Source organism: Nycticebus coucang, chromosome 12 (genome assembly GCF_027406575.1).
Source record: "Nycticebus coucang isolate mNycCou1 chromosome 12, mNycCou1.pri, whole genome shotgun sequence".
In the NCBI taxonomy this organism is placed as follows: Eukaryota; Metazoa; Chordata; class Mammalia; order Primates; family Lorisidae; genus Nycticebus; species Nycticebus coucang.
The window spans coordinates 51527760-51541353 of NC_069791.1; the positions used below are offsets into that span (position 1 = coordinate 51527760).

Here is a 13594-nt window from a genome sequence, read left to right on the forward strand (position 1 = left end):
AGTCTTGCTATGAGTCTTATGTTAGGACTCTTTACATAATCCCATATTTCCTGTAGGCTTTGTTTATTACAGGGTTAGGGTGCCATGGCATCAACCTCACTCACAGTAACCTCAAGCTCCTGGGTTCAAGTGATCCTCCTACCTCAGCCTCCCAAGGAGTTGTAACACAACACCTAGAGCATTTTTCTAGTTTTAGTAAAAATGGGTGGGGTCTTTACTCTTGCTCAGGTTAGTCTCAGGCTCCTTAGCTCAGTAGATTATGATGCAGGACAAGGCAGCACCATGACCTGCTGCCTTAGCCCTGGAAGTGTTGATGTTCCTGCGGATGGAGGAACCAGCTTGCTGGAAGCGCCCGACACCTGCGAGGGAGATGCTGGCGCCTTGCTGTCTCCTCCAGGTGGCCTTCTGACTGGTAGATTTTCTGTCAGTTTCCAAGGCCTGAGAGTTCATTGGACAGTTGGCTGTAACTGACGAGACCCACGCCCTCGCAGAACAACCCCCCCTGCCACTATATAAACCCCTGAGCAGAGAGCCCGAAGACAGACCTCTAAGAGGGAGCAGGAGAGCTTGTTCCCCTCCTGGGTTCTCTCTGCCAGGAGGTTTGGTTTTTTGTAGTTGTACTTTCTGTTTCTGTGAATAAATTCTAACTTACCACTGATCCTGTAGTCCGTTGATTCGTTCTTCAAATCACTGAGACCAAGAACCTGAAATTCTGATATCAATTAGATCCTCCCACCTTAGCCTCCCAGAGTGTCTGCTTCATGTTTTTAATAATTTGATTTATTTATCCATTTCTTGCATTGTTTTGTGTTTTATTTGTGTGAGATTTCTATTTTTCTCTTATATTTCTTTCTTTTCTTTTCTTTTTCTTTTTTTTTTTTGTGAGACAGAGTCTCAAGCTGTTGCCCTGGGTGGAGTGCCGTGGCATCATAGCTCACAACAACCTCCATCTCAACCTCAAGTGATCCTCTTGCCTCAGTATTTTTCTTTTCTTTTCATTTTTTTTGAGACAGAGTCTCACCATGTTGCCCTTGGTAGAGTGGCATGGTGCACAGCTCACAGAAACTTCAAACTCTTGGGTTTAAGTGATTTTTTTGCCTCAGTCTCCCAAGTATCTGGGACTACAGATGCCCACCACAACACCCAGCTATTTTTTCGTTGTAGTTGTCATTGTTGTTTAGCAGGTCTGGATAGGGTCCAAACTGGCCAGCCCCAATATATGTGGCGGTGGCATCCTAATCACTGAGCTATGGGTGCCAATCTATATTTTCTCTCACATTTCATTGAGCTTTCTTACAATCCATATTCAAAAATTTTATTAATCATTTTAATATTCTCATTTTGATAGGTTTCTATTGGTGCAGATTTACTCTTTTTAGAGGAGATGTCCTTTCACTTAGACTTTTCATGTATCCAAAGAACTTCCACTGATTCCTTCTCATCTAGAGCAGCTGTTTTTTTTTTTTTTTGTTTGGATAATGACACACCCACTTTAATCTCTGAGACAATGGGTGGTGCTTGTGGGTAAGACGGAAGCACACTCTGTATGATTGAGTCAGCAAATGATGTAAAGGGCATGCAAAGTGACCTCCCTGTCAGTAGGTGGCACTTGCCAGCAGGAAAAGCTGCAGTGTTGATTTTGAGTCCAGTTGCTAGCTCTATTCCCTCAGGAGAAACACTTCATTGCCCTAGGTGGTGGGTGGGTCCCTGGAACTTCAGGTGAGTCCTTATTCTCTGCCACAGCAGAGGGTTGGATAAGCTTGCACTTATGTTTCACCATAGGCAGCAAAGGTGTCTCTTTCATTAGGGATTAAAGATCTGCTCCCAGCTTTCAAGCAAAGCTCCTAGGAAGGGGCACAGAGGTCTCACCCAATCATACATCTCCTCTCCTTATCCCTGAACAATCAACTGAGACCTGGGGGTGTGGGATCTGGCTTGTGGACCCATCCCTCAGGTCTCTGAAGATCGATCTGTAAGCATGCCAGGGAGAGGTGCGCAGGTCCCAAGTTGCCCACAGGGTTGCCCAAGCAGGACATCAAGCCTTGGGCATGTCCTGCCTTGATGGAGTCACCAGGCAAGTGGCACAGGAAGACCAGTGGGCAGGGAGCTCACAGTCTGAACACCCCTCTGTCTATAGCAGGACTCAGAGAGGAAAGAGCTGAGCCCCACTTTCTGTGGAAGCTTCTTCATGGTGGCTCAATTGTCTCTCTCAGCAGCCACAGGTGGCATGAAGGAAGAGAGAAAAAGTGTTGAGAAAGGCTCAAGTCCCATTCTCTATGGAAAGCCAGTTGTGGATTCACCAAACAAGCAGAATAGAAGTTCCTACAAGCTCTGGCTCAACTGTCTCTCAACAGCCTTGGGCAGGGCAAGGGAATGGGAGCAAAAAAGACTGGGAGAAAGCTAGCACTTTGGCTATCTCTGTCTCCCTCTCCAGAAAGCAACCTCCCAGAACATCCAAGCTCTGTGGGGGGATAGTGGTTACGCAAATCCCCTGGGACCCACTGAACTGCCTGGAACTCCAGTATCTGGGCCTAGCTTTGGGAAATGTTTTGTTGGAATGAGAAAGATGAAAAACTGAGGGGCTGAAGCCCTCTGGGGAGCATAAAGGTGCACAGAGGTGAAGAAGCTATATAGCACCTGCCATCAAGGCTCAGGTCTACAGTGATGGAAAGTAATTTTGAGGGCACCAGGAGCCTGCTGCTTCATCCACAAGAAGCTTCTAGTTCGTTGGTGGCAGCAGCTTTTGGGCTTGTAAGGGCAGAAGGGCTCTCCAGCAGCTTGGGAGCCTACTGACTACCATAGATGTGGGGGAGGGAGAAATAAATCGCTTTACCTAGCTTTCTTGCTGGAATCTGAGCCTCTCTGGCATTAATCTCTGCTGGTACTTCATGTTCTACTCCACAACTTTTCCCATTCAATCAGTTTAGTCTTAAAATATTTTAATTAATTAAATATTTATTTATTTATTTATTTGTAGAGACAGAGTTTCATGTTATGGCCCTCGATAGAGTGCCGTGGCATCACACAGCTCACAGCAACCTCCAACTCCTGGGCTTAAGCGATTCTCTTGCCTCAGCCTCCAGAGTAGCTGGGACTACAGGCACCCGCCACAATGCCCAGCTATTTTTTTTGTTGCAGTTGGGCCGAGGCCAGATTGAACCCATCACCCTCGGTATATGGGGCCGGCGCCTTACCAACTGAGCCACGGGCGCCACCCTAATGATTTATTTTTTAATCACCTAATGTCTTAAATATTTTAAATGCATGGCTAAGCTGACATGAAATTAAAAGAAATGTTCCAAAGCCAAAATTAAAGACAAATTTCAAAACTAGGAAAGTTAACTAAAGCTAAAGCTATTGACATCAGGGCATCAAGAAGTCTATTGCTTGTGTGTGTTTTTTTTTTAGTTGCCCTCAGTAGAGCGCTGTGACGTCACAGCTCACAGCAACCTCCAGCTCTTAGGCTTAGGCGATTCTCTGGCTTCAGCCTCCCAAGTAGCTGGGATTATAGACACCAGCCACAACGCCCAGCTATTTTTTGTTGCAGTTGGCCTGGGTTGGGTTTGAACCTGCCACCCTCAGTATATGGGGCCGGAGCCCTACTCACTGAGCCACAGGCACCACCCTCTATTGCTTGTTTTTATGTAGTCTTTATGAACTTTTAAAAAGGAAGTGTGAATTGAGGCAATGGCCAGTCTTTGGATATTGCCTCAGTTCAGACATCTTTGAGGGGCTTTCCCAACTTCAGAGGTTCCTCAAGGGATCAACTGAGACTTCGATAGAGTTCAGCTTCTTGCTCTGTCTGTCCTGCTTCATTCTTCCACTCTCACTGGTCCTCATCTAGACAGCACTGCCCAATAAATACACTTCCTGCATGTATGTGTCTATCACAGGGTCTGCTTCCCAGGAAACCTACACTGCATTGTTACCACTGCAGGTTATTTAGTGTATATAATATTTTGCATGGAAAATATATTTCATTATCCTTGTGCTTGGATATAAAAATTAACTCATGTAATAAAATTTGTCATTTGTTTCAAAAAAAAAAAGAAAGAAAGAAAGAACATGTGACTCCATGCCACACAATACACATATCGACTATTTTGAGTATAAATGTCATTATAGTTTTCACTATTCTGGGAAGTAGTATAACTGATAAATTATTTTAACTTTACAAAGTCAGGATGTAAATAAATGAGTAATTTACTTGTGATCTGTAATAATGTGTACATAACATCACAGTTAAATTTCATCTTGATTACCCATAGAAAAAGGGTTGGGGAATAGTTATAAGGTTTTTCTGGTATGTATATTTGAAATCTTAAAACATTCATATATTATTTTACTCAGAAATAAAAATTACATTCATTTATCTTTAAAAAAAAAAGGAAGTGGGCAGTTCCTGTGGCTCAGTGAGTAGGGTGCTGGCCCCATATACCGAGGGTGATGGGTTCAGACCCAGCCCTAGCCAAACTGCAACAAAAAAATAGCAGGGCTTTGTGGTGTGTGCCTGGAGTCCCAGCTACTTGGGAGGCTGAGGCAAAAGAATCGCCTAAGCCCAGGAGTTGGAGGTTGCTGTGAGCTGTGACGCCACAGCACTCTACCGAGGACGAAAAAATGAGACTCTGTCTCTACCAAAAAAAAAAAAAAAAAAGAAGTGTGGTTTATGATAGCCTTTCTAACTCCGTGCCTCTGATCGCATAGCAATGCAAGCCAAAAATATAATAGTTAAGACTTTTTTTAGCCACATTAAAAAATTCTAAAGCGGGAGAAATGAATTTCATTCTAAAATCTGATATTTTAGAATATTGTTATTTCAACATATAATCAACATGAATTTATAAATGAAATATCCTACATTTTAATGCTAAGTCCTTGAAATCTGGTGTGCATTTTACAATTTTACCACATCTCAGTTTGCACTAGCCATATTTTAAGTGCTTAATAACCACATGCAGCTAGGAGCTCAAGATTAGACAGCACAGCCCTAATACTTCCTCTTATTTGTTTTTGTGAAGCGTTAAAAGTAATGGCAGCTTACTTTGTAACACCTCTTCACCCTATTTCCTTCTGCTACTTTTATCTAGATATTATTTTTCCTTTGTGTGTATTGCCCCAATGTTGCTTAATTTAGATGATGTTGAGAGCAGTTTCTTCTCAGTCAGGGGCTTTGGCAGTTCGTTTAGAATATTCATGAAACCCACACATCTCCAGCCTCTCAGACCTTACCGCAAACCCTTGCACTTAAGAACTACTGGAGATGAAACCTCTCCCAGTTTCAGCGGCTTCACAGATAGATTTGCTAAGCTTTTAAGAGAATACTCATTGGTTATTTTCAGTTTTCAATTCCGGTTGCTTCCCTCTATTTTCTTCTGTGCAGACATTAGTACCATGGGGCGCTTGTAGCTGACAGCTTATCTTTACCCACTTGTATTGCAGGGTTCATGAGATACCTTATTATTTAGGGTTTTGCAGATGTTACCCATGAACTTTTAGGTAGTTTTTTCTTTCCTTTTCTTTTTTCTCCTCCCCTTTCTTGCCCTCCCTTCCTTTCCTGATCATAGGATTCAATTCCATATTCACTTTGTTTCTAGTTTAAATTCCCATTTTGTTTGAGATTGCTTTTCTGGTAGCATCATAAGAATACAAACATGTAAGGTAAAATTCTCAAATTTTGTTTCATCGAATGTCTTTATTTTGGCTTGGCACCTGTAGCTCAACCAGCTAAGCCACATACACCAGAGCTGGTGGGTTTGAATCTGGTCCGGGCCTGCCAAACAACAGTGATAACCTTCCTACATGCTCATAAAATACCAAATGGTAAAAAAAAAAAACAAAAAACTTTAAAATAAAAATGTCCCACTTATTCCATCTTTATTTCCATATACTGAGATTGATACTTTCATAGTGAATAAAATTTTCACTTGCTATCTTGTTACAAAATATTACAAAAAATAGCCTGGTGCTGTGGTGGGTGCCTATAGTCCCTGCTACTTGGGAGGCTGAAGCAAGAGAATCGTGCCCAGCAGTTGAAGGTTGCTGTAAGCTGTGATGCCACAGCACTCTACCCAGGGTGACAGCTTGAGGCTCTGTCTCCAAAAAAAAAAAGTCTTTATTTTACCTTGATAATTAATATTTTAAAATTCTATGGGTTTACCCTTTTCAATTCATAAAATTATTTATGCAGATCTTTTGAAATTAGGTTATACTGGTAAAAATAAACCTGTTTTGCCATATGAGTAACTAAAATTTGAAATTAAAATATTTGTACAGGGCGGCACCTGTGGCTCAGTGGGTAGGGTGCCGGCCCCATATACCTAGGGTGGTGGGTTCAAACCCGGCCCTAGCCAAACTGCAACAACAAAAAAATAGCCAGGCATTATGGTGGGCACCTGTAGTCCCAGCTACTCAGGAGGCTGAGGCAAGAGAATCACCTAAGCCCAGGAGTTGGAGGTTGCTGTGCGCTATCACGCCACAGCACTCTACCGAGGGCAATAAAGTGAGACTCTGTCTCTAAAAAATAAAGTATTTGTACATTTCATTGGTTTCTAATAAAAGAGCATTGCCTTATTACCTTTCTACAAAAAAAAAAAATTTGCTTGCTGTGTTTCTTATTGTAAAAGAAATACATGCTTGGAGGAGCTAAGGAAATTTTATCCCCAAATATGACTACTTAACATAAAGAATATTTCGAATTAAAGGCCATTCACAATCAGAAAGTATTGGAAGGGGTTGTTCCTCTGTCTGCATAAAACTAGACTGACCTGATGAGGGGATCAAAGGGGGCAACTGACCTCCTTTCCTCCCTGAATGTCAGCAGACCTGGCCCAAATCGTTTAAAACACAATACCTGTCTCTCAGGTTAATTTACAAGTCAATCTGTTTTCCCCACCTACTCATCCTCCCTAGCAACCACTTGCTGCACCCATACTCCACCTTCTCCCCTTCCCTTCAAAAAGCCATCTATAAAAGTATCTGACCATCATTGAGACATTGGATAATCATTCCTGTGGTTTCTCCCATGCACATAGTATTTGGAAGTAAACTTTTCTCTTATTAATCTGCTTTACTTGTGTGTTCATCTTTCAGCAAACCAACCTAGAGAAAAGGGTGCATTTTGCCATGATTCCTACATGCTCATAAAATACCAAATGGTAAAAGAAAAAAACTTTAAAGTAAAATAAAAATGTCCCACTTATTCCATCTTTATTTCCATATACTGAGATAGATACTTTCATAGTGAATAAAATTTTCACTTGCTATCTTGTTACAAAATATTACAAATAGTGTACCAAATATCTTTCTTTTTTCTTTCTTTTTTTTTTTTTTGTAGAGACACTTTTACTTTATTGCCCTCGGTAGAGTGCTGTGGCCGTGGCATCACACAGCTCACAGCAACCTCCAACTCCTGGGCTTAGGCGATTCTCTGGCCTCAGCCTCCCACATGGTGGGATAGTCCAGGATGGGACTCGGCGCCCTACAAGGTGAGGAAGGCTTCCACCCAAGGTGGGGGGCCCCTTATGTGAGATGTTAGAGCCTACAGGAGTGTAAGAGGTGGTCAGGGGACCAGTGTGTGTGTGTGTGTGTGTGTGTGTGTGTGTGTGTGTGTGAGAGAGAGAGAGAGAGAGAGGAACAGGGAGAGGGAGAGAGACTGTGTGATGCAGGATGAGTATTTGGTGGAGGAGGATAAAAGAAGGAGGATCACTAGGGGAGACTGAGGCCAGACAACCCAGATGTGAGCAGGGAGCATGTCTTGGAAAGATTTCACATGGAGAATTGGGAAAGTCATATTTAGCACACTGTTTAAATTTATCTGCTTCAAAAACGTGATTTGTTTCGATTATTCTGTTAAAATAGTCATTGTACCTGGATATCCTTTTGCTGAGTGGGTGTGGGGATTAAAGGCTAGAGGAGTCTGGAATGGAAGCTGGTCCCTCCTCCAACATCCAGTAAGGAGAGCTGCTCTCCAGGGTTCTGGAGGTGACAAGCAGCAGAATGAGTGGAGACTCAGGATGGGGTCAGAGAGAACAATGAGGGAAAGCCCAGAGCAGGGAGGAGCCTCTTCACAAGGCCCAGGACTCAAGCTTTGCCTTCCCTACTGTGCCAGAGGAAGCTGGGCCTTGAAGGTGGGGAGGCTGCCGTGTGACTCTGTGTCAATGATCCTCTCACAATGTGGTACCAAGAATTTGTGTCATCAGCCAGAAATGATGAAGTAAAAGCAACACGAATAAGTGTTTGTTCGGGTAATTTGGTCTGTGAGTCATTATGTTTGCACGTGGAAGGAAGCACACAAATTTTATTTTTTCTGGTGAGTTCAGTGAACACAGTTCTCAGAGGCAGGCACAGTGGCTCATGCCTGTAATCCAGGCACACTGGGAGGCAGAGGTGGGAGGATTGCTTGAGCTCAGGAGTTTCAGACCAGCCTGAGCAAGCGGACACCCTGTCTCTACTAAAAATAGAAAAAACTAGCCTGATCTGGTGGCAGGTGCCTATGGTCCCACCACTTGAGCCCAGGTGTTTGAGGTTGCTGTGAGATATATGATGCCATGACATTCTACCCAAGGCAACTGAGTGAGACACTGTCTCAAAAACAAAAAGCAAAAAAAAAAAAAAAAAAAAGAAAGAAAGAAATTAGTTCTCAGAATAGACATCTTTAATTGTTTGGTTCCTCTTTTCCTTGCCTTCCTATTTGTTCCTCCACCCTTTGAGCTCCCCCTTTCATCACACCTGCTAGCATATGTTTAAGGCTGTAATTCTCACTGTGCTGATCCTGGGGATTGGGTCTCTGTGGACTGAGTAGCCCCCACATTGCAATTTCAGTTCTCATGAGATCTCTTTAAGGGGTGTTTACCTGTTTGGTACTTCTGCTTTCACCAAGTTGAGCAATAGGAAGGAGATACAATCTCACCATACTTGGTTGTCATTTAATAAATATTTTAAGGAAGCCCTGAAACAGATTTTCTGGTGAAAAACAGAGACCTCTTCTGAATATGGCTTCAAAAATCACTTGTTCTGGAATGAGGTTCAAATATGGATGCACATTCGTTGGCACCAACTCAGACTCCCCTATAGGTAAGAACCCTTTCCTGGTTGTCAGAATTAATGACGACATGAAGGATGGAGAGAGAGTTTATAAACAAGGCATAGGTGGTGTCAGTTGCTGGTTCTCTCCCTGGCCATGTTTGGGAAACAGGAAAGTCTCAAAAGACTGAGTTGCCTGTAGATAAGCATGAAGGGGTTGTACCGTTGTATAGTGGGGAAGAAAGGATTTGTGATGCTGTTTTTAGTCCCAACTCTGCTGACTATAAGAAAACATAGGTGTGAGAAATTAAGTATATTCCTGAGCTAAGGTGAGTGCTCTGATGCTGAGATGCTGTCGTCCTGTGTTTTCCTAGGTTGAGTTAGTCTGAGGTTACAGCCTCCCCAGCAGATGGAGGGGTTATTGATGAATTTGTGGGATTTGTGTTTTGACTAGAGGGTAAGGGTGTGGGTGCTGTGATGAGACTGTGTTTGTTAGTACTGAAGTAGAACAAAACCATTCCAAATGAAAGACTACAAAGTCTCAAAAAGAAAGTTCATTACATCTCCAGGGAAATTTTTCTGAAATCAGAAAATCTATGGCATGTTTCATCTCTGAGACATATTCGATTAATTTTGGAGTAGATAAAGGCACTTTGGGTGGCATATGTGAGCTCTCAGACACAGAAGAGAATAAAAATTCACTTAGAGTACAAGAAGCTGTTGGAGGGAGGGAGTCAGGATGCTAATGGTTCCTGAAACACCTCCGTGGGGGTATCAGGAGTACTCAGGAAAATTGTTTTTTTTTCTTCTTAAAAACTTTGCATAATTTCCTTATTATATAAATAACAATGATTATCATAGGAAAAAATCAGAAAACAACAGAAATTTAAATTATACTCTTATGATTTAGAGAAAACCATAATTTTCATTTTAATGTATATCCTTCTACGTAAGTATACATTAGTGTGGATATGTATTTTTCTAAAAAGTCACTGGCTCAGCTCCCACAGCTCAGTGGTTAGGGCCCAGCCACATACACCAGGGCTGGCTGGTTCGAACGCCACCCGGGCCTGCTAAATAACAATGACAACTGCAACAAAGAAATAGCCAGGCATTGTGGCGGGCTACTTGGGAGGCTGAGGCAAGAGAATCACTTAAGCCCAAGAGTTTGAGGTTGCTGTGAGCTGTAATGCCATGGCACTCTACTGCGGATGACATAGTGAGACTCTGTCTCAAAAAATATATATAAAATAAAAAATAAATAAAGTAAAATAAAATAATAAAATAAAAATGAACTCATATTATATAGGACTGAGATTCTTCTCCCACTCCTACTATGAGATAGTGACTGAAAAGGTAGACCTCATCCTGAAGATATAATAAAGGATGATTATAAATGTTTACCTGCCATAGTATTTTTTTTTTAGAGACAGAGTCTCGTTCTATCACCCTCAGTAGAGTGCTGTGGCATCACAGCTCACAGCAACCTCCAACTCCTGGGCTCAGGTGATTCTTTTGCCTCAGCCTCCCAAGTAGCTGGAACTACAGGGCCCGCCACAACACCCGGCTATTTTTTTGTTGCAGTTTGGCAGGGGCCCAGGTTCAAACCCGCCACCCTTGGTATATGGGGCTGGTGCCCTATCCACTGTGCCGCCCAACTGCTATAGCGTTTTTTTTTGTGTGTGTGTGGTTTTTTGGCCAGGGCTGGGTTTGAACCCGCCACCTCCGGCATATGGGACCGGCGCCCTACTCCTTGAGCCACAGGCGCCACCCTGCTATAGCGTTTTTAAAAGTAAAGTTGGAAATGGTATTGAATCATGATATAAAGTGTTAACAGAAACGTGTTATGAGAAATGTTCATGAGCCAGTGTAGCACAGTTGGTGAATTGCTGCCTGTCTTTGGCTCTTAGAACTTATCAAAGAGGGTTTACATCAGAAATCAGATTTTGTGATGCGTCAATTGTTAGAAAATGTACATATATTGTATATCTGCCTTTTAAAAATTGCTAGTGGGATATATACCAAATGATTAATAAAAGAGTCATGTTCAATGGTAGGAATTTGTGCTTCTATATATTTTCTAAAGTTTCTACAATGAACATTATCATTTCCTTCTTATTCTCATAGTATTTCGAGTGCCATACCATTAGTAATTGTGTGTCATCTGAGAAAAGGGAGAAGAAGAAGAAGAGGAAGTAAGGACAGAATTTATTGTTGATAAAACTCATTTGGTTTCTCCTTCAGCTCCCAAAAAAAGAACCATCCCTCAGAAAAGTAAACTCGGTTCTCATAAGCTGGTTTGTGTCTCACTGCTGATACTTTTCCTGCTATTGAAACTCTCATTCTTCATTGCTTTTATCGGTAAGTATGCCAGCCCAATCAATAAGCAATGTCTGCTCTACATGAAGAGAACATATCTGTTAGAAACTGATATTTAAAAATGAGTTTAGGGCAGCACCTCTGGCTCAATGAGTAGGGCGCCCGCCCCATATACTGAGGGTGGCGGGTTCAAACCAGGCCCTGGCCAGTTAAAAAACAGCAGTGGCAACTGCAACAAAAATAGCCAGGCGTTCTGGCAGGCGCCTGTAGTCCCAGCTACTTGGGAGGTTGAGGCAAGAGAATCACTTAAGCCCAAGAGTTGGAGGTTGCTGTGAGCTGTGACACCACAGCACTCTACCAAGGGCAACAAAGTAAGACTCAGTCTCAACAACAGCAATAAAAAGAAGTCAGGCATTGTGGCAGGAACCTGTAGTCCCAGTTACTCTAGAGGCTGAGGCAAGAGAATCGCTTAAGCCCTAGGGTTAGAGGTTGCTGTGAGCTGTGATGCTACGGCACTCTACCAAGGGCAACACAGTGAGACTCTGTCTCAATAAAATAAAATAAAATAAAATAATAAAAATGACTTTATCAAGAAATCTGATATACAATTTTCTGTAGGGAGACATAATTCATGTAAATCCACTGGAAATTTCACTCTTCATTTGTATTTAGTTACCACCTGTAAAATGAAAAAATCCATTCTCTTTAGAGAAATTATAGAGTAAGAGTGTTTGTGTATGTGTGTATGTGTGTTTGTGTTATAAAGTGAAATCTCTGGGCTTTCTATACTAGACACTATGAGAGGACAAATCTATATTTCTGTAGCAGCATTTTTAAGGCCAGTACTGCTTGAGTGCACACTTATATTTTGAGATGAGACAGGTGGAAAAGAGGAACATGGGAACAATATTTTGAGAAAAGTTCTCCATTGAATTTCACTCTAATTATTTGTGTCCTGCCCAAGACTGGGTGAGATCTAAAAGCCAATTTAGCAAAATAGGTACGTTGCTGCATATCTTTGGCTTTTAGAACTTACCAAAATGTTAAAAGGCATAGAACTAGGATATATTTGGGTAGATATTTTATTCATTCATTTGGCCACTCAGTAAGTAATAATGGCCATCTTTTACATGTCAGGTCCTGAGCCAGACAGAGTCCAGAGACATAGCCCCTGGTCTCAAGAAATTTAGAGAACAGTTAAGGAACCATTAGTTGCCACATTGTATGGTAAGTGTTGGGGAGGTAAGAAGTAAACACAGAAGGGTGACATTTACAGCCGTGTCTACCAAGGATGACAGATATGACAGATACAGAATTTGGGGAACTGTAAGGATGCGTGACTGGAGCATACGGTGCTAAGAGGACTTAGAAATGAAGCTCTAGCTGGGAGAAATAAGCAGAACTCAGGTCATGAAGAGAGAGTGCTGTATGCCATTATAAAGAATGTGGGTTTTGGGCAGTGCCTGTGGCTCAGTCGGTAAGGCACTGGCCCCATATACCGAGGGTGGCGGGTTCAAACCCAGCCCCGGCCAAACTGCAACCAAAAAATAGCCGGGCTTTGTGGTGGGCGCCTGTAGTCCCAGCTACTCGGGAGGCTGAGGCAAGAGAATCGCTGAAGCCCAGGAGTTGGAGGTTGCTGTGAGCTGTGTGAGGCCACGGCACTCTACCGAGGGCCATAAAGTGAGACTCTGTCTCTACAAAAAAAAAAAAAAAGAATGTGGGTTTTTCCCCCCAACACTTATTTTATCAAATATCTTTTCCTGATTATTAAACCAATCAAAAATTTAATGGAGTAAAACAGAAGCTGTTTATTTAGCTCATAATTCTGCAGTTTGGCAACTTCGACTGGCGTCAGTTGGGGGGGCTCCTCGGGTCCTGGCTTACCTCCCTCATGCTTATGTGGTCAGGTACCACTCCAGAGCAACTTCCCTTCTGAGAAAGAGGATGTCAGCTGGAAGGACAAGCAATTTGGCCACATTTCTCTTATCAATCATTAGACTAGACTGGGACTATTCACATGGAAACTTGAAGACTTCCAAGACTGAGTGTGGAAGTCAGCAAGGCCTCTTGAAATCTCAATTTGGGACTAGCACAGATTGCTTCTACACATTCTGTTGGCCAAAGGAAATTTTAAAGGCAGACCAGATTTAAGTGGTGGAAAAACAGATCACATTTCGTTTTTTGTTGTTGTTGTTGTTCTTCTTCTTCTTCTTCCCTTCTCCCCTCTTTCCTCTCTTCCCTCTCTCCTCCCCTC

The 13594-nt window shown here is 42.4% G+C and overlaps 1 protein-coding gene across 1 annotated transcript in view; it reads left to right on the forward strand.

Moving 5' to 3' along the window:
- Positions 1-282: 282 nt before the first annotated feature.
- LOC128561958 (C-type lectin domain family 4 member A-like) overlaps positions 283-13594 on the forward strand; it is a 42304-nt gene continuing 28992 nt past the window's right edge. Inside the window, exons 1-2 of the mRNA XM_053556608.1 lie at positions 283-412; positions 11266-11382. Coding sequence (XP_053412583.1) covers positions 283-412; positions 11266-11382 — 247 coding nt within the window. The remainder of the gene's footprint in view (positions 413-11265; positions 11383-13594) is intronic.